Here is a 23,457-nt window from a genome sequence, read left to right on the forward strand (position 1 = left end):
TTTTGTTTTAAAAAAAAAATGTTAATTTGAACTGATGATCTGCCAGCAGCAAATTGTGAATACCAGGGTCTAGACACAATACGTGGAATTACATCCTGGTGTCTTATTTTATGATGTAGCTAAAAGCAGGGTGCCCAGGTAGAGATGAGAAAATGTGGGGTGGTGCAGGGGGAGAGAAGAGAAATTAAGGCATCGCAGAGGAAAGCAACCCCCACGCCCATCAGAGAGAGAAAGAATATGCAAGAATTAAAATAGGTCAACTGGTTTGTTAAACTGAAGCAGCTGTTTTGTGTGAAGATGTGTGCGTGTGTGAAACTCACCTCCCCTTCCCAGAGAAGTTTGAGCACCTCAAAAAGACCAAGCTGTCAAACCAAAGAAAAAGGAATCTGCAATTACACTCATGGTCCCAACAATACTGAATGCTATACATAATAAAATCAGCCTTTTTTGTCTTGGTTAAAGTCTTTCATAGCAAATTACAGAATATGCTTGGAAAATAACCCCTTTTTCTGGCTCCTCTGTTTCCAAGGAAGCTTAATTACACTGGTGTCCCCCCCTCCCTGGCATTCTTTTGGGGTAGACTTTGTACTACAGCCATGGCGAGTAAATTTGGGCCAGTGTTTTCTTACTGGAAAGAAAACCAAGCTGCTATTCAGCGGGCATTTGGGGTGGGGTGGGGTTCAGCTGTGTACCAGTCTGTGTACGTGTCTGAGACTTCTCCTGCAAACAGAACGTTAGGAGTTTCCGATCATGTTCGGCTGCTTGAACAAAATGAGAATTGATGGAAATGAAGAAACTAAGTCATTAAAAAGATGGAATGCATTTAATATACACCCTACATCAACCTCCCCCAACTGGTGCTTCCTCCCCGCTGCAGCACGGGGAGGACGGGAGTCATTATCCAACACACCTTGAGGACGCCAGGTTAGTGGAAGGCTGCATCACCCCTTGCAAAATTGGGGATTATTTCAAGGGGGCTGCTTTTGGGGGAGGGGTGCTTCCAAAATGTTGATGCTTTTTCTGAATTTCCCCCTTTAGTGAAGGTTTCTGTTTTAACTTGGAAGCAGAATGATTTGAGAAGAGAGAGGGTGGATGAGAGAAAGCCACCACACCGACGCACACTGGCTTTTGGCTTAGAGATTCTCCCAGATCATGAAAGAAGACCGAACGCCTTCCTTACATCTCCACTCGTGCAGTGCACGCGTACGTGGCTGTGTCACAAATCCCTCGAGGGGTTGTGACGGGAGGATCAGCGCCGACAGAACTTCAGCCTGTCTTGGGACAGTTTCTCACTCAGTGCTTTGTGCGCTGAAACACATCCACGCTCTGTCAACTGTACAGGGCATATGGATATATGCGCAAACAGCGACATTTCAGACACGATTGAGCGGCCGGCCAATGCGCTCTCATCCACCCAGGCCCCCTCCCCAACTGACGAGGGCTCCAGTCATTCTAATCTCCTGCACCCAGAGACCGTTTTCGGCAGGCTGCCAACTCTCTTTCAACTTGCCACTGTGACCGCATCTTTCACAAGCAGCCCAAAGTGCAGGAGTTCGCAGCTGACCGCGCTGGCCGTGCTGTGTGATAGGCCCATTTCTGCACATCAAACTATGGTTCAAGGCATAAGAGCCTTTTTTCCCTGGTTGGCTGACAACCTGAATTGACCACAGTGAAGCAGCCCTCGAGGCCTAGGCCTCCTTCAGTGGTGGTTTTTAGGCAATACCCATGGTTTCTTGCCATAGTGGCCACCCTGGGCTTCCAGCCTCTGTGGTACTTGCTCTGTCTCTACAGAGGGTTGCTTGGCAACCCAGACATTCCCAGCCACTGCCTCTTTCCCTGCTGCATTGTTACGGGCGACGCATCCCTTGTGCCCCACGCAACCTTCAACGCATTCCTAACCTGCCCTGTGCAAATGTTTATTTTGGCAAAGGAGGGCAGGTGAAAGGGGCAGGTGCGGCCCAGCATGGCCATGGCCTACACCAGCCTTTCTGAACTGCATCCTGGGAAATGGCCGCTGGCCTCCCTGCACAGAACCACACTGTGCGATTCAGCCTGGCCTAACAGGACGAGAGACAGGAGCAGGGAGGCCGCACTGACTGGCCGCTGACGACATTTTGTGGACGGAGAGGCTGCTGGGCGACCTGCCCCCGAAATGGCCAAAGTCGCTCCTGGCTGTCTGGGCATCCTCGCCTACATGAGACACTCGCTCTGGTGGCTGATGTGTATCGAGGGCAGCTGGGCGACTCGCGTGAAGGATAATGGCTGTGCGGGTCAAGTGACATCCCAGTGAAGCATCCAGACCTGCAGACCCCTCCCGGACCCATCTTTTGGAACCTGACACACTACCCGGTTACGCTTATCATCAAGACATTTTTCCTGGTCTTTTAAGTCTCCCTCCCCTCCAATCTTCCTTTTCGACAACTTACTCCCAACTTTCCTCTCCTCTTTCTCTCTCTCCCCCTCCCCTTAACCACAAAGAACAGCATGATTTCCATCCTCTTTCGCATGGCTTTAGGTGTTGTTGGGTTTAAAAAACACACATTTTCCAGCTTTGCACATGTGAGATTATGACCCATGGCACAGGTTGCTAACTACAGCTTCTGTCTTCCACCTCTTCCTATTTGTCAGGGGTTGATTCATACAGCTGAATGGGGGCTGCGTTTGGACATGTCACAAGATTTTTGTGTGACAGCTCACACCCCATTTTTGTCCCACCCGAGGGCCAAGTGCCTCTGAGCATGTGCAGAGTGCTTTCCTCAAGAAGAGAAGCAAGCTTTAAAAAAAAGCCCCACGGGCAAAGCATTTTGAATATCTGCACTAGGGGTGGAGACTCTGTAGCCTTCAAGAAGTTGGGGAACCAAAACTCCCATCATCACTGACCACTGGCCGTTTGGGCTGGGGCTAATGGGAATTGAAGTCCAACAGCATTTGGATGGCCACATGTGCGCCCCCCCCCATCTGCAGAGATACTCTTCCTTCTGACAGGGAAGCAAAGCTCCTTAGAAATGTCAAGTGCTTCCCTCTCCCGACAGAAATTATCTGGTGTTTTTTTTTTTTTAGTGCATCTTGGATAGTAGAGAAACAAAAATGGAAAAATGCTGCAATACAAATTTCTCCTAGCTTATATCCTCCTGCTGGGGCAACATGTTCTAGAATAGGATAAACATGTTGGGTTGGTAAAATTATGACCAGCTGGCCACTTTACTGTACATCCAACTTTGGTCCTGTTCTACATAGTCCACTTTCAGGTATATATACGTGTGTGTGAATTGACTTTTTCGGACTCACCCGCTCCAGCACCCACGCCAACTCAAAGTGCTTGGACTCTACCTGCCCAGTTTTTAAAGTGGGGCAGAAAAGTGGAAATGGCTACCCCAGGGTCTGGGAACACGGGATGCTTATTTCTTCTGCTTCAAAAAACCAAGAACGCATAAAGGCTGCGATAGAAGGGGGGGAAAGAGATGTCTCCTGTCTTTGCCACTCAGTAAACCTACAATGCGAACGGATCCCTGCAGCCGCGATACCGTTCGCATGTTCCATGAAGCAACAAGCAGACTGCTGTGGATGTGTGGGGGGAAAAGCGGCAGCAATGGGGGGCTGGAAATTGGGGGGGGATCCTGGGGGTGGCCTGGGGCCCACGTGCAGAGTGCACAGCTCTGGCTTGCCTCAGCAATCCCCTCCTGCGTGAGCAGGGAATTCCCACCCACGGCAGTGAAGCTGCTGGAGCAGAACCGCAAGAGGGATTTTCTCCAGAAATGACGGGCTCACGGAGATGGGAAGGGAGCCTTTTTGGGGTGGAGGGAGAACGGGTTTCCTCTGCTCCAAAGTCTGAAGCCGAGACCCCTCGTGCTTGTTCCTGTGGACCGTGGCAACCTCCGAGGCGAGGTTTCCTGACCCTCCCAACACAGAAGGTGTTTGGGCTTCTATCATCCGTGACTTCAGGGTGTAGGAGGACAGGGTCCCCCTGCATACACTCCCCCTGCATACACTCCCCACATCTGGCAGTGACTACCAAGCCTTGCTGCACTCCCGCAGGCTGAACTTTGCTGGCCACCCAATGCCACCAGTCCCCACGCCCCCCGGCCATCTCTTGCGCTGCAGGCCGTCTGTCTCTTTGCCCCAACGCTGTCACAGGGCTACAGGGACAGTCTCCAGCAAAGCCCATTGTGCAGCAAAGGGTGCCCAGGTCCGTCCTGGGGAGCTGACACCCCCGGTGGCGTTTCTTTCCTGCACTTGCATCCTGGATTACATGGGGTCCTTAGAGGGTCTCCCACCACAACTGTGCCAGGCCCACCCCTGCCGGGTGTTGGCTGCCTTCGGACCATGTCCTAGTGTTTGCGGAAGACGTTTGCTTGTGTGGATTACGGCCTCAGAGAGGACTTCCGGCCTTCGCACAGAGATGATGTTTTGGATCTGAAGACTCCCTCGGTTTAAGGCGTTGCCCTTGGGGGACCCGCTGGCCCTCTGGCTCTGAGCGTTCCAGGACTCCCAGCTAGCATCACAGTGACCTAGAAGCCATTTCTACCCCATGATCCAGGATGCCCAGCTAACAGCCTGCCCCCAAAGGGTGCTTACGCACGCGCGACGCAGTTTCCCGTCTTGTCGAGCTCGTCCTCCGAGAGGCTGATATGCAAGCGGGTTTCATCACCGCCTGAGGAGAAGGGCCACGTCACGTCCACGTTGCCAGCTGAGTTCCTCGCCGGGCCCTTCTCCGGGCGACCCAACGCACCCTGCACCAGGGGGGCCCATCCCTCCTCCCCAGCACGCTCCTGGCTCAGGGGCCCCCGGTTCTCAGCACAGCCGGGCGCGGGCCCTCCTCCCAGCGTCCTAGCCTCGGGCCGCTCCAGGTTGGCGAGGGAGAAGACAGCGGCGCTGGCGAGCGTGGAGGGGGCCCCGCTGGTGGCAGCCTCTGCTTCCAGGCAGGGCGAGGTGGTTTTACTTGGCCTCCTCCGCAGGGTGGGTGGAGGCGGGTTCAGCTTGGGGATGAGCGGCTGCAACCTGTCGAGGGGAAATGGGAACGGGGTTAAGAACCAGGGCTGTCCTGTGTGGCGGGGTGTGCACAGGAAGCTGCCCTCCGCTAAGCCGGATCACCGCAGCCTGGGATGGGCGGCTCTGACTGGCAGCTGTTCTCCAGAGCAGAGACCTTCCCATCACCTCCCACCCGATGCCTGGGGTGAAATGGGGGAGCCTCTGAAAGGCTCTCCGCCACGAGCTAGGGCCTTCCCGCGGCTTGCCTGAGGCGGGATTTAAATCCGGGACTCCACCCGACCCTTCAATCCACTCTGCTCCTCCAGCTTGTGAACTCAAGCGCGCAGCTGTTGGGACACTGGCGCGGGAACCGGGTTTTGAGCCTGATTCCCCAGAGCGACATGCCGAGAGCGCACCGAGGGAATCCGTGCAGAGGTCAGCCCGGGACAGCAGGCCCCCGACTGCACGCTCTGGCTTGCTGCTGTACAGTCGGCCCCTCTGCACAGCTGCCGGAAGGAGATTCGACAGGGCGAAGGGTGCGCGTGCGTAGCTGCAAGCGTTTACCGTTGCTGCTGATTTCCTGTGCGCCACTTGGGCCCTGGAGGCCGTGCAGAGCGCACAATGAGGACAGGGTCTTTGCTCTGAAGGATATACAAATCTACACCATTTGGGCATGACTGTGGGGAGGGCCCGAGCTCTGTGGCAGGGCCCCTGCTTTGCACACCGAAGGTCCCAGGTTCTATCCTGGGCATCTCCAGGGAGGCGATCAGTCCTCAGTGCCCTGGCCAGGTACGAGGCAGCTGGCTTGGACAAGAAGGGAGAGGTCATAGAAACAGGGATGGTGCAGAACATGACAGCCTCCCACGGTGCTGTATTGCCCCCAGAAGCATAATCAAGTCACCTGTAGTGCTAGAGGGGCCTAGAGATCCATAATGCTTGCTTAAGTTCATTATGGGTGCCATTTCCTTGCTAGTAAGCCTCTGAGCATGTGAAGATGAGTCAAAGGGCCGATAGTGCGGCCTGGCACATTCCATACGAATGAGTGATTAAGATGTGCCTGGGAAGTGAAGTCTGTTTACCTTAAAGCTACAAGTGGCTGTGCTGGGAACCAAGCACTGCGAGTCTATGCTGGGAATGAACGCTAGATGGCGCTTGCTGTTGTCATGCTGCCTGATTGCTAATGTGGTATAAAACCCATTGTACCCCATGGCTCTGGGTTCAGAGAAGCTGTCTGATCCAACCATGGGGTACGCCTGCGTGCTGTAAGTTACTCAATAAAGTACTCCTTGTAAGTAAACATGGGTCTGATTTATCACTATCTTGGCACCTCTAAATTAAGAGGTTGAAGCCCATGGCTGGGGCATTACAGGTGGCAACAACTACACATGAAATATTAGACTTTTCCTGGCCTGGAATGGTACCCAAGCCCTGCCAACGGAGGGTGACTCTGCCGTGAAGAGCAGCAAGTGAAGAGCGAAGCCTGGAGCTTCCCTGGCAGTGCTGCAGCATCCGAGGCCGGGGAGGGCCACCCGGAGGGCCCCACACCCCTTCGGCGCAACAGCTGAGCAATGCAATGTGGCGACGGTCGGCTCAGGTTGGCATGATCCCGAGTGTCACTGAACTGAGATCTCCTACCTCTCCTCCTGCGCCGGAGCGCCCGACTCATCGCCCTTCTGCCGGCCGGTCCCGCTGCCGTCGGCTGCCTCCGAGCCTTCGACACTGCGGAGGCCGTCAGGCCCCTCCAGCACCGCGAGGCGCTCCTCGTTCCCCATGCTGTTGGGCAGCCCGCTGCCCGGCTCCAAGTTGGCCAGGTTCAGGTAGGATTCACACGTGCCCAGCAGGGCCACGGGGCTGCCCAAGATGCTGGCCGGGGTGGAGGTGGATGGCAGGTTGATTTCGAGGCTGTAGTGGTTCTTCAAGTTGAGGGAGAGGGACTGAGCCAGCGTCAGATTCTGTAGCGAGCGGTCAGCTAGAGACAAATCGGGGAGAGGAGGACAGGTCAGCAGCGCCACGGGCACTGGAGAGCAAGAAGAACCCTGCCGGATCTGACCAACATCATGGTCCTCCAGCGCTAGCTCCTCTTCCAGTAGCTGCCGCAAGCGATGCTGTCGCCCCTCTGCCCGCTCTCCTTGCCCAGGGCAGCCCCTCCGAACCGCCCTGCCCACAGAGGCCCTCACCTGGATGCCGCAGCTGCACCTTGATCTCGAGCTCCTTCAGCTGCTGCACCAGCAGGGAGACGTGCTGGAGGAGGTCGCGGTTGGTCAGCAGCAGCTGCCGGACGCGGGCCTGGGCCTCGATCCGGGCTGTGCTCTCGGCTGACAGCTGGTCTTTCAGCAGCTGCACCTGTTGGGGAGGAGGCGGACGGCAGAGTGACTCGAACCGAGAGGGCCGAGGGCATTCCTAAGAGGAGCCCCAAAGGTCCATCAGCCCCAGTGTCCTGCTCCCAACAGTGGCCAGACTGACGCCTACGGACAACTCAGCGGCAGGTACAAAGGTGATGGGCCTCCTTGGTGCTTGCTTTCAACATCTGGTATTCAGAGGTATGCTGCCCCTGGATATGGAGGTTCCAGTCAGCCAGCATGGTCGACAATAGTATGACATTTGTTCAATTGTCTCTGTTCAGTTCAACTCAGTTTAAGTTGAACTGAGCAGTTTAAGAGGGTAGAGAACCGTTTTCAGCCCAAGGGCTGGATTCCATTTCATACAAGCTCCCATCCGGTGGGGGCCAAAGGCAAAAGGGGTGTGCCCAAAATTACAAAAATGCCCGCCTATTTTAGCTGAAAGCTGCCAGGAACAAAGCCTTAGGAGCCTTTTAGGATGGGGGGAAAACCATGCAAATGCGGGAAAACCTCCCAACAAATGGTGGTTGGGGGAAAGGGGGGGAGGCCGAGGAAAGGGGCGTGGCAACATGAGGGACCCCGGAGGGCTGGAAGTGGACCCTTGGAGGGCCAGGCTTGGCACCAGGGCCTGAGGTTCCCCACCCCTCGTTTAAGTGGCCCACTTTAATCGCTTGGTGCAGTCCTGGACTGCCTACCACAATACACTTCCCCAGGCAGTTCACAAGGCATCCGGGGGCTGCCCCCACGGCGCTGTGGCCAGGGGCTCCACAAAGCAGCTTTGTGGCCCTCCCTAAGTGTGGCGCAGGAAAGGGCTCTGGGATGGGCGCGAACGGGAGCCGGAGCAGCGTGGCCCTGCGGGGAGCGGCCAGCCTGGTGGATGGGGGCGCTCACCTGGGCCACGGCCACCTGTGTCTGCTGCGTCTGCTGGAGGAGCTGGTGCTGGAGGAGCTGCAGGCAGTGCCGGGAGGTGAGCGGTGTCGCCGAGGCAGTGGAGCCGGGGCTGCTGGGGCTGCCCAGGGGCTGTGCGGCCGTGGGGCGGAGGGAGCTGCTCTCGTTCTCCTGGAATCCCCGGAGGCAGCAACAGGAGGGTCAGTCAGCTCCACGTCCCCCCCACCACACCCACCCAGAGAGCTCTCGGGATCCGCAGCTCCTCTTCTTACTGCGATCCCCAGGCCTTTTCTGGCTCAGCCCCCTGAACCGAAGAGGCCGCCTGAACAGCGGCCAGCTCAGCCTTTTCTGCAGGGGTGGCGTGTACAGGAGTCAGTGTGGGGTACTGGATAACCTATGTAACGGACCCAGACCAGGAGAGCCCTGCGTTCAAATCCCCCGACCAGTCAGGGTGCTCACCTCGGACCAGTCAGGCTAAACCACCTTGCAAAGTAGTTGGGAGGATAAAATACAGACCCCCCCCTCCCCGCAGTGCCTTCCCCAAGCAGCTCGGAGGGGGCAGGAAGTGACACAAATGTGATACGAAATAAAAATGCTAATGATCGACTTGCTGCAGGGACGACTCATACCTGGCTGCTCCTGTCCTTGAGGCTTGGCCCAGATTTCGGGGCCCCCAGGTCGGGCACAGCCAAAGGCAGCTCGCAGGCCCCGCACCCGGGCGCGTACGTCCCCTCGGAGTCAGCAGGAGTACGTCCCCCATCAGCCGCTGCCGGCCCGGCCAGCTGGAGACCTGCAAGCAAGGGCGGGGGAGAAGCAGCGGACACCTCGAGCACTGTGTCTGGTTCCGGACACCACACTTGAAGGAGGGTTCAGATAAACTGGAACCAGTTCGGAGGGCAGCAGAGACGATCGGGAGACTAGAAACTAAGTCCTATGAGGAAAGATGGAAGGGGCTGGGTACCTGTAGCCTTGAGAAGACTGAAGGGGGAAAGGAGAGCATTTTTCAAGCCCCTAAAGCAGAGCTTTCCAAACTGTGTGCCGCGACACATTAGTGTGTCGGCAGCAGTGTGTAGGTGTGTCACGCGAAATGCAGAAAATTGTGCGGAAGGGCAACGCGGAGCTCCCTTACTCGCGTTTGCTTCCCTTGGCCCCTCCCCCGGAACTTCCTAAAGCAGCTAATGTTAAAGCAGCTAAGGCTTAGCTACTTTAACGTTAGCTGCTTTAGGATCATGTGGCGTCTTGACGTAGGGCGCTCGTGATTGGCGGTGTTGGAGCAGTACGGCGAGGGAGAGGCGCGGGGCGAAGAGAGGGGAGGGGAGGCGCCGCCCTGGAAGCAGAGCTCGGCCGATGCCGGTGCGGAGAAGTGGCAGCAGCCACCAGCCCTGCGAGATTTCGAGCGTGCCCTTCGCGGACTTCTGCACCGCGCTTCTGTGCGGCCAGGCCAGAGTAGCGTGCGGGTGGAAACGCCGCCTGGGACTGCACCAAGCGGGCCGTCTGCCGTCTTGGCCAGTCGGAACGGAGCTCAGTGGAGGCCAGAAGCCTCAGAATCAGTGTGCTCCCAATCACCCGGGCGAGCACAGCTGCAGGCTGTCACCCAGTCAACCCACCTGCTGCTGGCTGAGGGGAGGCCACCCTCCCAAACCCAATGTGGCAAGCAGCAAGCCACCCACCATGTGGCACTTATAATTTGATTTCTGCCATTTATTTTTATTTTTACTCTGCTGTAATTGTGGATTAATCACCCACCGGCAGTGTATCACAGGAGAGTGCTGGAACTGGACTCTGGACATAGGCATTGCAAATATTTACAGCAATATAGCCTTGTAGTGAGACATATATATTTACTCCATTTTTGTTGGACTTTTGCTTCTCTACTTCATGTGTTTTTGCAGCTGAGCTCCTACCTGGGCCTATGTGTCCTAATATGTATTGTAAATACTTTAGTTAATTTTGTTTATTTTTCACATTTTCTTGCACATATTTACATACTGTTACTCATAAATGACAACAATGTATGTTATTATCTTACAAATCATATATTTTTAAAAATATAAATGAAAGGTTTTCATGGGATATGTTCTATCCCCATGCATTTCATTATTACAATTTATGTATGTGTCCGTATCTCTTATAACGGTTAGTTTAACCTCCGGTTTGCTAGTAAAACTGAATTACCGTGTCACGAAATGATGCATGTCTAAAAAGTGTGTCACCAACATGAAAAGTTTGGAAAGCTCTGCCCTAAAGGGTTGTCGTGCAGAAGAGGGCACAAGCTGTTCTCTGTCATCCAGCACTGTGGGACGTGAAATAACGGGCTCAAGTTAGAGGAAAGCAGATTTCGGTTGAGCATCGGGAGAAATTTCCTAACCAGAGCAGTCAGACCATGGGTCCAATGCCGAGGGAGGTGCTGGGCTCTCCCTCGCTGGAGGAATCCAAGCAGAGACTGGACAGCCATCGGCCAGGGATGCTTTAAATGAGTCCTGCACTGAGCAGGGGCTGGAGTGCATGGCCTAGATGGTCCCCTCCAACTCAGCGATTCTATGAAGCCCGAAGGAGGAAAGAGCCACCAGGCCTGGTGAGTGATCAGCCCATCCTGGGAAGTCAGGGGCCTGTTTTTGCAATGTGGGGTGGCTGGGTGGCCGTCTCCGGCTTGCTCTCTCTGGTGATGAGAGCAAGGAACTCCAGAGTGCCCCACTCCAGAGTTCCTACACAAGCAAGGGACTCCGGAGTGCCCCACTCCCTCACTACATTATGTTCAGGTCCTTCAAGGGTTGTGGTGTCCTGGAGTTCACTCCAGGACAGTGAACTCCCCTCACTGGAGGTGGCAACTCATCTATGGTTCACATGGTGAGTTTATCCTAGGGTAACAAAGGAGGGAGCAGAGAGTCTTGCTGAGGGTTGGGAACTCTGGTTCTGGTTATGTCAACTTCCAATGCACCCTCCGAACCTGTACACCAGGCGGTTGGATCCGGATTTTCTCTGGATCAACTGCGCTGGCCAACGTGGGCTTCCCCACCCCCTCCCTCCCATGGCAACCCCTTGAGCCCCCTGAAAATGCGACACGGAGAGCCAGGGGACCTGGCTGAATGGGGTCAGCTGTAGTGTGTGCATGCGTGTGAGGGGATCCTTAAACATCAGGCAGAGGGACCTGGTGCAAGCGGAGCCCTTCCGCGGCAGAAGGCAGATCCCGGATCCGACAGGGGGTGCAGAACCTCTTTCAGCTTGAGGGCCGCATTCCATTTCAGAGACGCTCTCGGGGGCTGCATGGGAGTGGTGGGCAGGGCCAAAAACACCAGCATATTACAGCATCAAGCTCCTTCCTGCCAGTAACTCAGCCTTAGCAGAGGCATTTCAATCTTCTAGAATGGGGGGGGGGAGAGACGCAAAAGCTGAAAATCCACCAATCAATGGTTGAGGGAAAGGGGTGGGGCCAGGGAAAGGGGGCGTGGTCATCTGGAGAACCCCAGAGAGCCAGAATGGGACTGCTGGAGGGCCAGATTTGGTCCCTGGGACTGAGGTTCCCCATCCCAGGACTGTAAATGAATCATGAGACTCGCGGGGAATTCAGGAGCGGCCGGTCAAGGGATAAGTGGCCCACGACGGCAGGGATTTAGCTTCTTGTCGCTTGATTTACCCTACGCACCCTGCCTCAGAGCATCCACTCCTTTCTAGGGAGCGTGCGACTGCTACGAGATGCACCTCATGGGGGTGTGCTCAGGCTTGCCATTAACAGGTCCACGCTCGCCACCTGGCAATACTCGTGCTCCAGAGAGTCCACAGGACAGTCTGCTGGGCTTCGACCCGAAGACCAAGCAGTGGGGAAACGCTGTAGAGGAAACGCCTGGAAACCCGGCACGGCACACTGGAACCTGTTGGCGATTCCGCGCGCTCGCCTGCCTCTCTGCCACCCTTCCCCAATTTGGTGCCCTGCTGATGCTTTGGACAACAACCCCCAGCATCCCCAACCATGCTGGCTGGGGCTGATGGGAGCTGAAGTCCAAAACTTTGGGAGAGCACCAGGGTGCGGGAAGCTGCTTTGGATGCTCTCCTCAAGAGCAACACTCAGCCAGGGCTTATCCTCCTGCCCGCAGCTCTCTGCTAATGCTGGAAAGGCCTTTTCTATTTATATTCTTTATAAAGGGCTGTTTAAAACCCACGAGGGACGCTGCCCAAATCCCTCACCTTCCAGATGGGGGTCGTCGGCCGAATTGTTGCTGGCACCGTCAGCCTGGCCGTCCGCGTTCTGGAGCGCGTGCTGGAGGCTCAGCTTGTGACACACCTCAAAGGCCTGGCCCACGGTCCGCACCACACGCATGGCCTGCGTCTGTGGGGAGAGGAGGAACCGTCTCTGCATGAGCAGGAAGGGCAGAACGGGGAGGAAGAGAGGGGCTGAGGGGCCGCCCAGCCCTGCCCCAGGCACCTTCTTCTTGGATTTGAAGACGTTGCATCGGAAAGAGTTGTTGGCGCTGTCCCTGGCGATGTAGCTGAAGATCTTCAGGTCTTGGGAGTCGTGCGAAACGTAGAAGATCCTAAGCGGGAGGGAGGGAGAGACACGCAGAGGTGTAAAAATTTCTTTCAAGGCTGCCACAGCATGTGTATGGCAACAAACGGCTCAGGTGAGCTTAGAAGTCCCTTCCCTAGCTCAAGCACTATCCTGGGATCCTAAAGAGGGTCACCTGCTGTGCTCTGATGGTGAAGATGGAATTGCCGCTGATGTGGTTGAACCACCTGGACCAAATTAACAGCTTGGCCCATCTGATTTTGCAGATTATAACCAGCCGATGCAACTTGCAGCTGGGGTGGGGAGAATCCCGGATATTCGCATCGCTTGGCCCCTCGGTAGGCAAGCTGAACCCAGAGGGGCAGCGTGAATCGAGACGTCTGGCCCCTGTTTACTCAGTGTGCTGTTCAGCCCCAAAGGGAACTCTGTTTTGCAATTGCCAGGAAACACATGCTGATGGGGCGGGAGTCAATTCTGCACCACCCCATCTCTGGCAGCTCCTGATTGTGCGGGCAAAACAAGCTGCATAAGGGTGCGAGGAGGTGGCAGCCTTTCCAGGTTCCCTCTGCGTGGCACCAAACATGGAGTACCCATATGCCACATCATCTTCTAAAGCCCTCCTCCAAGGGAGACTCAGAAGGCCACAACAAGGTAGAGGGCCTTCTTGGTGGTGGCTCCCCAACTGTGGAATGATCTCCCCGATGAGGCCCACCTGGGACCAACATAGTTATCTTTTCTGTGCCAGGTTAAGACCTTCCTCTTTTCTCAGGTGTTTGGCAGCAGATGAGGAGGTTTTAATCAGGTCCTGGATTTTTCTTATTGTTGATTGTTCAAAATTGTGCGGACGTGCGTGTCTGCATGTGTTGTCTGTTTATGTGTTTGTATGTAAATGGTTTTTACACTATGTAGAATGTATCTTTAATGGTTTTTCACCTTGTAAACCACTCACAGAGCTTCAGCTACTGGGAGGTATAGAAATGTAATAAATTGGGTTGTGGTGATCTATCGGCCAGGGGGTGGGGCGATGACCATCTGGTGCCGTTCCGGGCTACCATTCTTCCACTGGCAACGCATTTGGAAGCCCTGGCATGGCACAGATCGACAGCTGCCAGTTGAAACGTCACCTTAGCCACCAGATGCGTTCAGTGGTCATAGGAACCTGCCTTCTATGGAGTCAGACCTTCAGTCCATTTAGCTCAGCACTGTCTTCGCTGACCGACAGCAGCAGCTCTTCAGGGTTCCAGGCAGGGGCTTCTCCAGCTCGACCTGGAGATGCCGGGGATCGAACCTGGGACCTTCAGCATGCAAAGCAGGGGTTCTGCCAGTGAGCTGTGGCTCCACCTTAGCCTTCCTACTCCTGACGTTTGCGATAATAACAGTGGCCTACCTTATGGGGTGGGCAGGGTGAACTGGGGGTTGCACAAATAACTAACACAGCATATGCAAAACGCTCTGAAGGCTCAAAAGGCGCCGACCAACGCTTTAAGAGGCAAGATGGGAGGTGAATCCCACAGCTCAGCCACCGAGAGAGAGCAGGAGCAGAAAGCAGCTCCGTCTTGGATCATGAGCCCAACTGTGCAATTCATGCTCCCCCCCCCCACTTTGTGGGCAGTGGGAGAGAGATGCTGATGCAGTTAGCCCCAGGAAACTAGGATGTGCCCATCTGGTGCGTCGGAGCCGCCTTGCCAACCTAAGAGAACCTGTTCGAAAGCCGCCTGCCAGGCAATAACGCAGAAACAGCTGAGCATCTCTCCTAGGCCTGAGCTCTCCCCCTTGCTTCCAGGGGGATGGGGACACACAGATGATTCACAGCAGCTCACCGATAGACAGGGTCGTGCATCACCACCATTTTGCCCTCATCCCAGGTCCATTCCTTCCTCTGAGAAGCCAAAATTAAAAAAATAAATGAATGTTAGTAGCGAAATTTAGTTTAGTCTTAATAACCGTGCAGCATGCTGGAGCCGACGGGGGTGGAACGCTACCCTGCCAGGAGCTGATGCGGATGGAAGTCCCAACAGGCCAAAGCGGCCGCAAGAATAAACCCCACGTCATATTTATAACTGGGGCTGGATATCAATGGGGAGCATCTTGCTATGCTTCAAATGTATGCATTTCCCTGCCTAGGTAACAGGGTGTAAATATAATCAATCAATAAATGGGTGTAGGACCTTTGTTTTAGCTGCCACAGCTTCCCCCAAAGAATCCTGCAGTTGTATTTTGCAGACCAGCTAGAGGTTTTCTGTTAGAGACCCCTAACCCCTCATCCCCACCACAAGCAAGCTTCCTGGGAAGAGGACAGGGCTATTAAGCCCATTAAAGTCTCTGGTGCGAATTCTCTCCCCAGAGAATACGGGCTCCTGTTTGAACTAAGGGCCAAACTAGATGTGATGTGACTGGCAAGGACGCAGTTAATGTCCACAGGGAGGCCCTGAGCAGCCTTGGGAACAGGCAGGGTGAGGAGCGGATGTTTAACTCTCCTTCTGCAAAGGTCTCAAGGAAAATCCCCTCAGAAGCTGCTGTTTGCATTTCAAGCGGTGGGGGCTGGGGGCTCCGATGTCAGCGGGGCAGTGAATCCGCCCCGGGTTTCAGGCAGGCCTCTAAAGGGGCTATCCAAAGTGCTCCACACCTTGGATAGCTCCTGTAGAGATCTGACTGGTTCTGACCGAAAGCCGGAGCGGATTCACAGCCCCACTGAGGTCATTACAACATCCATTACAGTTTTCTCCTAATGCATGTAACACCTTCAGAGAGGGGATTTTTGTAGGGACCGTGGCAGGGAAAGGAAGTTAAATGTCCACCTCTCCACCCCGCATGGCCCTAGTGTTTCTTGGGCTTCCCCTCAAGCTGCTATTTATAGAAGCCAAAACATGTGTGTTATCTGCGTTCACACAGTTAAGGCCGTCATGTCTAGTTTTGGCTCTAACTCTTCGAACCGTGCCCCCTTTCCTGGCAAGCCTGTTGGGGCGGCGGCGGAGGGACAGCCCACCTTCTGCTTCTTGCGCAGGATCACCTTCACCCCATCCACAGAGACGACGATGTTGACTTTCTTCTTCTTGATGTTCTTGGCCTTGAATTCATACTGTGGGAGGAAAAGGGGGCAAAGGGAGGCAGTGAGGCCGCCAGTTGCCATCCAGCACTGAGCCTGACACCCAAAAGCCACTCGGTGAGGCTTCAAGCACCCGGAGTATTTGCACCCACGTCAGCAGTGGGCTGCCTCCCCCTGCATCTCCCCCCCTTTGATTTGTCTTACTTGCAAAGTGCAGAGCCTCGTTCTCCACAGCCTGCTCCTCTTCTCCCGAAGCGAAGCAGGCTGGATCCTTTTAATCTCAGCTCAGAAAGGAAGCGGTCAGCCCGGTGGCAGGAGTGCCCACTGCGCGTGGAGTGTTCAAAGGCAGCGTGTGTGGGGCTCTCCGCATGATCAGAGGGAAATGGTCTGTTATGTGGTGGTGGTGGCCGCCGGGGGCCTGTGATGCTCCCATTGTCCATTAAAAGGACCCGAGGGCCTTTGGCAATTTGAAATATGAGGGGGCTTGTGCGCGCGCATGCACGCGCACATGTGTGTCACAGAGCGAAACACCATCCCCTGCCCTCCGCGGCCCCGAAATAAGAATATAAGACGATAACTTGGAGACGAACGGCAGCTCTGGGCCAAACAATTCTGTCTTGACACCTGAAGGGCATGGTATGGGGTGTAAAGCTGGTCGAGGGCTCAGTCCTGAAGTGTGGGATGCACGTACTCAGCAATGCAGGGGAGGGGGGATGCACTCTGTACATCCTCAGAGGTACATCACACGTTCCATGGCAAGGGACACCACTAGGAAACGGGTTCGGAGGTCAAGCACAGGCTCCGTTTCAAGCCCTGCTTGGGTTTCCGTCATTTTGCCCCACCTTCTTTGCCCAAAGGATGGATTAGTGCAGCCTGGCCTGGCGTCCTCCAGCTGTGTTTGGACCACAGGGCCCATCGTCCCAGTGGCCATGCTGGCTGGGAGCTGGAGGGTACTGGGTTGATGAAGGCTGGATCAGAGGGCTGCCGCTCTGTGCTAGTCCCCCCCCCCGAGCTCCAGGGTTGAAGTTGGCACCCAGGCAGGAACCCACCCGGCTAAGCTGTGATCTCCCGACCGCCACGAATTCTTACTCAGGGCAGGCTGTTTAGAAAGTTAAATTTAGCAGCAAAGCATGTGAAACCACAGAGGACCGGGGAGGGCCGTGTTTTTATTTAAACAGAAAGAAGCGGGTGCCAAGGGGGTGTCGGATGGGATGTAATCCCTGCTGACGGCCAACAGCTGCTCCCCCCATCGCCGAGCCGTCAAAGCTACCCCCCTTTCTCCCTTCTGTCTGCAGCTAAGAGCAGTGATGTCCCCCCTTGCTTTATAGATATTTCAAGCACATAATTGCAAGGTTGGGAAGGGAGAGGCGGAAGACGCAAGCAAACCCCCGTCATCCGGTTTGGCGAGCCATGCAGAAACAGAGCCACCTGGCAGGCTCCAGAGAAACTCACCTGGAGCACCTGTCACCGGCAACTGGGGGGGTGGGACCTGTGGCCCTCCAGATGCTTTTGGGCTGCATCTGCCGTGAGCCCTGACCACTAGCCATGCTGGCTGGTGTGGATGGAAGCTAGATGCTCCGGAGGGCGGCACATTCCCCTGCCCTGCTCTGAGCCAAGAAGGGGCCATTCTGGCGTTTCAGCACCACTGGGGAGACTGCGACCCATCTGCAAATTGTCCCACACGGCTGTAGGGCCAATTCCCAGGGCCCGCAGCCGCAGTGCCTCGGTCCGCCTGCCCTGCAGCAGCGGCTCCAAGTGTGAGGGGCCCTGCCTGTTCATCGAGATCCCTCTCGGTTCGGAACTGCCAGGCCTTCGGGAAAACTACGGGATTGTGCAGCTCAGCGAGGGAGGAGGCCAGCCCGGTCCTGTTTCCTCAGGGTGGGGGCGGCCACCCTTCCTCTAGAAAAACAGGAGCACCAGCTGCCAGGGACCCTGAGCTCTGCCAAGCGGCGGCAGAAGAGGAAGCTGCACTGGAACGCCGGCAATTGTTGCCAGCTGGCCTCTGCCGCCTTCCACCCTCGGCTCTCACGCAGGGAACTGCTCGTTGCTTGGAACTCGGGCGGGAGCCAAATGTTCCCAGGGCTACAGATGGAGCTCGGTCCTCTCTTCTCCACATCTCCGAGACCTGCACTTTGGGCCAGTATAGCTACTGCTAAAGCATCGCCCAGGCTCTGCTTACAGCTATCTGTTCTGGGCAAGGGACCAGAAGCCACTGATTCTGATTTTGGATGCACAATGTATTATTATTTGTTCAAAGGCAAGTTTCTAGACCAGCTTTTCCCAACCTGATGCCCTCCAGATGGGTTGGACTACATCTGGCTGGGGGTTTCTGGGAGATGTAGTCCAAGCCATATGGAGGGCACCAGTTTGGGCAAGGCTCGTCTAGACCAAAGCTGGGCTGAAAAGTGTGTTGGCACTGCCCACTGTAATCTCTGAAGCCAGAAGAAAGTTCACAGATTTCCAGGGTGGGAAAAATGGTTGGCTTGTGTATCGATGGCTGGCAAAAACATCTGTACCATGTAGACAGTTTTTCTAGGGTGCAGAGCTCGCCCTAGTTGAACTGCAAAATGCGGACAGCCCTGTCAGTCGCACCCCCCACCCCGCCTCTCTTCTGCTGCTTTCCCTAGTCTTTTTTGCCCTGTTCCAATGCATGCATGTCCTCTGGCTATGGAAGATCAGATAAGGTGAGACACCCAACTGCAACATCCAAGTAGAGATTGGGTTCCTGGGAAATGTTTTCCACTGGTCCTTTGCCTGCTTAGGACACCAACTAGAGCAGAACGCCCCCCCCCCCACCTTGATTCCACCCTGAAGAACCACCACAAAAGGGCCACCTCTCCCTGCCCCAGCTGAACCACTTCCAGCCCCACCCTGCGCAAAACCCCACCAGCATCCAGACAGAACCGCCTGTTGAGTACATGGGGATTAGCCGGCTCTGGAGCCAGAAGCTTAAACCGGCGGGAACACCATCACGCAGCTGCATCAAGGCATTTTCCAGCTCATAATCCTGTGCAAGCAGACATAGTCAGAATCCAGGAAATCGGCTGGGCTGGTGGAACAGAACAGAAGAGCCGTTGCTGGATCAGGCCAAAGGTCCATCCAGTCCGGGTGTCCGTTTCGAGCTGCAGCCAGATGCCTCCCAGAAGCCCACAAGCACGGCATGAAGGCAACAGGCCTCTCACGTGGTTTGTCCTCGGGGATTTCGGGACAGACGGAAGCTCCATTTCACTCTGATGGCCGACAGCCCCTGAACAGCCATCTGTAGTCACCTTTCCCATGCTTAGCTCTGCCTCTGGTCACCCCTCCCAGCCCCTCCAACCACCACCGTTTCCCCCTAAAGCAGGTGTGCAGGACCTCTTTCAGTCTGAGGGCCGCTCTTAGGGGCCACATTCCAGGGCTGGGCAAGGCCAAGATCCCCCAAAACACTCGGATGTTTTGTCTTAAAGCTCTTCCTGCCGGCCCTTAAACCTCAGGAGAGCCACTTTAGAATGGGGAAAAAACTGCACAAAAGCTGCAAAGTCACCAAGCAACCATCAGTTGGGTGAAAAGGGGCGTGGCCAGGGAAAGGGGCGTGGCCATCTGGGGAGCCACTGAGGTCCAGATTGGCACCCCTGGAGGGGCAGTTTTGGCCCCCTAGTCTGAGGTTCCCCACCCCTGCCCTCAATGCAAAATCACAGAGCAGTAGGGCTTGAAGGGGCCCATAAGACCATGGAGTCCTACCCCCTGCTCAATGCAGGAATCCAAATCAAAGCATCCCTGAGAGGTGGCTGTCCAGCCTCATCTTGAATGCCTCCAGGGTGGGGGAGCCCACCACCGATCTAGGAAATCCCCCAACGCTCTCGTCTTGCGTCCTAATGAAGGTGCTCTGACCTTTTCTGATGTCCTCCTTTCCCGGCTCAGCAACCTCATTTTAGGAAGGACACGAAAGCGACCTCAGAAAAGGGATTTGGCTTGGAGAAAAAAGCAGAGGATGCAGCCTCACTGGGGTGGGCGTGTTTAATGAGCACACCCAGAGCTGTGGGGGCACTGCGGACACAGGGAGAATCCCTAATGTTGCTGTCCCGCCAGGCGCAGAGGGGCCGGGCGGGCGCCAGTTGCTTCCCAGCTACTAAATAATGCAGGCCCCTCTCTGCCCTGCTTCTTGCAATGAAGCTATTTGGGGCTGTACGGATTTCAGAGTGGAAAACGAGCCTAATCCATTCGCTTAGCACAGGACTTTATATACAAAACACGCACACTCCTGCAGCCGAGATGGACAACTCTGCTGTGGGCAGAAAGGGCTGTCTGGAGAACAGCGCTGTTTCAAGGGGGGCTTGGAGCAGGAAGGAGGGAGATGGGGGGGAGGGAGGCTCCCGGGCTGGCCCTGCCATGCCACAAGGCGAGCCAGGCTGAACTTGGGGGCACATCCCATTCAGGCAGGCAGTCATGCATGCACCTCGAAGCTTTATCTCCTGCCTTTCAGCTGCAGGAGCCCCAAAGGCAGCTCACAATGTCGCTCAGGGGTGGGCAACGCGGTGCTCTCCAGCTGTTTGTGACTACAACTCCACAATCCCTGACAATTGGGCATGCTGGCTGGAGCTGATGGGAGTTGTAGTCCAAAACATCTGGAGGGCACCAGCCTGCCCATAAAACCACAGTAATATCACTGCAGAATAGAAAAGAGCCGAGAGCGAAGGGACTGGAGCAGCATAAGTGAAGGCAAGAACGGATGCTTGAGGGGGCGGCCACACTTTCAACGATGCTTTGGCCCGAACGCCAGCCTTGTATGTGCGTGGGTGCGGCATTTGGAGTTTTGCTTCAAGCAGCAAGAAATCTTTGGACCTGCCCCGGTGGTTGCTTGGGAGCTACTAAGAGCAGATGTGAAGCAACCTTTCCTCCCAAGTAAATTTTTACTCTATTTGCCCCACCCTGCCCCATCCGACTGGGGGCTGCGCGCTCCCCTGCTGGGAATAAATGCTGTCCTTGGGAAACTGAGGCAGAAGCTGTGGGACGCAAGACGTGGTGTCCCCCAGAAGCAGTGGGGTGTGCTGGGCTTCCTCATAACTTGAGCGGTCCTGCACTTGCAAACTGCCAATAATTCTGGCCTTCTGGGAAGAAATCGTTAGGAAGAGCACCTTTTCCAACAGCCAGCATCCTCCCTTGGTCATAGGAAGCTGCCTTCTCCTGAGTCAGACCCTGGGTCCATCTAGCCCAGTACTGTTGACACTGACTAGCAGCAGCAGCTCTCCACCTTTTCAGGCAGGATTCTTTCCCAGCCCTACCTGAAGCTGCCGGAGATTGAAGCAGGGACCTTCTGCATGCAGAGGATATGTTCTACCAATGGGCTATGGTCTGTCCCCTAAAAATAAAGCCAGTTTCTGGTCCTTATGATTCTAAATCAAGGGCTGAATTACACAGGAACATCGGAAGTGGACTTATCCCAAGTCGGACCCTGGGTCCGTCTGCCCACCGCTGGCAAAGCTGACAGCAGCGCGTCGGGCTTTCAGGCCGAGGTTCTTTCCCTGCCCTAGTCTGGCGCCAAGCAGGAGCTCAGCCCCTGAGCAGCACCCACCCCCAAGGGCGTGGCCCTTCCTGATGCCAGGAAACATGACTCCTCCTCCTCCTCAGTCTGTTTCCCGCCTCCCAGCTGAGCAGAGCAGAGCAGAGCAAGCTGCTCCAGCTGGTCCAGGGACTACAGAATCAGGCAAGCTCCCAGAGAGCGAGTGAACAGAGCGAGCGAACAGGGGGAGCAAACAGGAGTTGGCCAGGGGAGTTGCAGTGGTTGAAGAGACAAAGGAGACAAAGGAGACAGAGGCTAAGAGGTAAGTGGGTTGCAGGAAGCCCAGGGCGCTGCCCTTTATCCTTCTGACTGGCTGTGAGCTCACCAGGAGCTTCTGAGAGCTCCAACTGAATTGGAGGGGTGTGGCCTGAGGACTCCCAGCAGCTGACTGGGCGGGAAGCTTCAGTCTGTTTCCCGCCTCCCAGCTGAGCAGAGCAGAGCAGAGCAAGCTGCTCCAGCTGGTCCAGGGACTACAGAAGCAGGCAAGCTCCCAGAGAGCGAGCGAACGGGGGGAGCAAACAGGAGTTGGCCAGGGGAGTTCGGCAGGGGAGGTCAAGGGGGAGGCCCCTAACATTTTTTTTATTTTATTTTATTTTATTTTTTTTTACTAACTTTTTTTCATTTATTTGTCTTGTAACACACACTTCCACACCAGTGGGACTCTGCTTTTAACCTCTACTGAGTAGAGGAGCAGGCACAGGCTAGTCTAGAACAATCACAAAGCTAGACACAAAAAGGGAAAAGAGGCTATGGAAGGACAAGACTCTCCAGTGGTGGTGACCTGCAAGGTGTGTGCAATGTTTGTTTTCTTGCCTGAGAACAACATGGCCTACACCTGCAACAAGTGCAAGTTGATCACGCTGCTGGAGGAAAAAGTAAGTGGACTGGAGCGGCGACTGTCAACCCTCCGGGGAATAAGAGAACACGAAGAGTTCTTGGACAGAATGGGGGAACTACAGCAGCAAAGGGCAGACCAGAAGCTTGAAGAGCAACAGCAAGATGAGGCAGTGGGAAATGCTGAGGTGAAGAAAAATGGAGTAGAGGATACTCCTTGGAAAACGGTGACAGTTAGGAGAAGAAGAACTAGACGCCACTCTGCACCAGTGGAAGCGGTGGAGCTGTGGAACCGATTCCAGGTACTTGCAGATGAGACTGGAGGACAGCCTGCAGAGGAAGAATCACAGGGGACCCTGCATGAGAGTGAGCAAGAGGCTGAAGGTCAGTCAAACAGAGGCGATGAAACCCAGGCCTACAAGAAGAAGAAGAGAAGAGTGGTAGTAGTGGGAGACTCCTTGCTGCGTGGGATCGAGACCCAAGTATGTCGCGAAGACCCGTGGACTCGCCAGGTATGTTGTCTCCCGGGAGGACAGATTAGAGACGTGACTGAAAGGTTGCCTGCACTCATAAAGCCCACTGACAGGTATCCCTTTCTTCTCATCCATGTGGGAACAAATGATACCGCCAAGCGGAGCTACGAAGAGATCACGTCAGACTTTGAAGCTTTGGGAAGGAAACTCAAGAACTTTGGGGCCCAGATAGTTTTCTCATCCATCCTTCCAGTAGTTAGAAGAGGGATAGAAAGGGAACGAAAAATACTCCGGGTGAATGACTGGCTACGAAGGTGGTGCCGACGAGAGAGATTTGGATTCTGGGACCACGGGCTATACTTCCTGGAAGATGGGCTGTTGGCTAGGGATGGGTTGCACCTCACAAAGGCTGGGAAGAATGTGTTTGGCCACAGCATGAAGAACTTCATCAGGAGGGCTTTAAACTGAATCCTACGGGGAAGGGAGATGTAATGTTGGGGGTAACAATGGACGTAGGCGCATGCACTGCAATGGAGAGAACAGCTCTGATAGCGTCCAATAATAGTCTTCAGACACAGGTAGGAAGAAAGCCAGACTATGAAGCACATGGTCTTCGATGTCTATATACTAATGCCCAGAGTATGGGAAACAAACAGAACGAACTTGAACTCTTAATACAGGAGGGAAATTATGACTTGATAGGTATAACTGAGACTTGGTGGGATGACTCTCATGACTGGAATACAGCAGTTGAAGGATATAACTTGTTCAAAAAGAACAGGAGGAACAGAAAGGGAGGCGGGGTTGCACTGTATGTGAAAAATACATATCTCTGCACAGAAATACAGGAGGAGGAGCTTGGTAGCCCC

The 23,457-nt window shown here is 55.0% G+C and overlaps 1 protein-coding gene across 1 annotated transcript in view; it reads right to left on the minus strand.

The window, feature by feature from the left end:
- Positions 1-236: 236 nt before the first annotated feature.
- LOC146335800 (carboxyl-terminal PDZ ligand of neuronal nitric oxide synthase protein-like) overlaps positions 237-23,457 on the minus strand; it is a 46,780-nt gene continuing 23,559 nt past the window's right edge. Inside the window, exons 3-11 of the mRNA XM_084821370.1 lie at positions 15,683-15,775; positions 14,517-14,575; positions 12,616-12,724; positions 12,378-12,519; positions 8,825-8,985; positions 8,199-8,366; positions 7,146-7,311; positions 6,604-6,937; positions 237-4,998 (exon numbers count right to left, since the gene is read on the minus strand). Coding sequence (XP_084677496.1) covers positions 4,572-4,998; positions 6,604-6,937; positions 7,146-7,311; positions 8,199-8,366; positions 8,825-8,985; positions 12,378-12,519; positions 12,616-12,724; positions 14,517-14,575; positions 15,683-15,775 — 1,659 coding nt within the window. The 3' untranslated portion in view covers positions 237-4,571. The remainder of the gene's footprint in view (positions 4,999-6,603; positions 6,938-7,145; positions 7,312-8,198; positions 8,367-8,824; positions 8,986-12,377; positions 12,520-12,615; positions 12,725-14,516; positions 14,576-15,682; positions 15,776-23,457) is intronic.

The sequence above is a fragment of the Heloderma suspectum genome, chromosome 14 (assembly GCF_057233095.1).
Source record: "Heloderma suspectum isolate Gila_16-S chromosome 14, 16-S_ref, whole genome shotgun sequence".
In the NCBI taxonomy this organism is placed as follows: Eukaryota; Metazoa; Chordata; class Lepidosauria; order Squamata; family Helodermatidae; genus Heloderma; species Heloderma suspectum.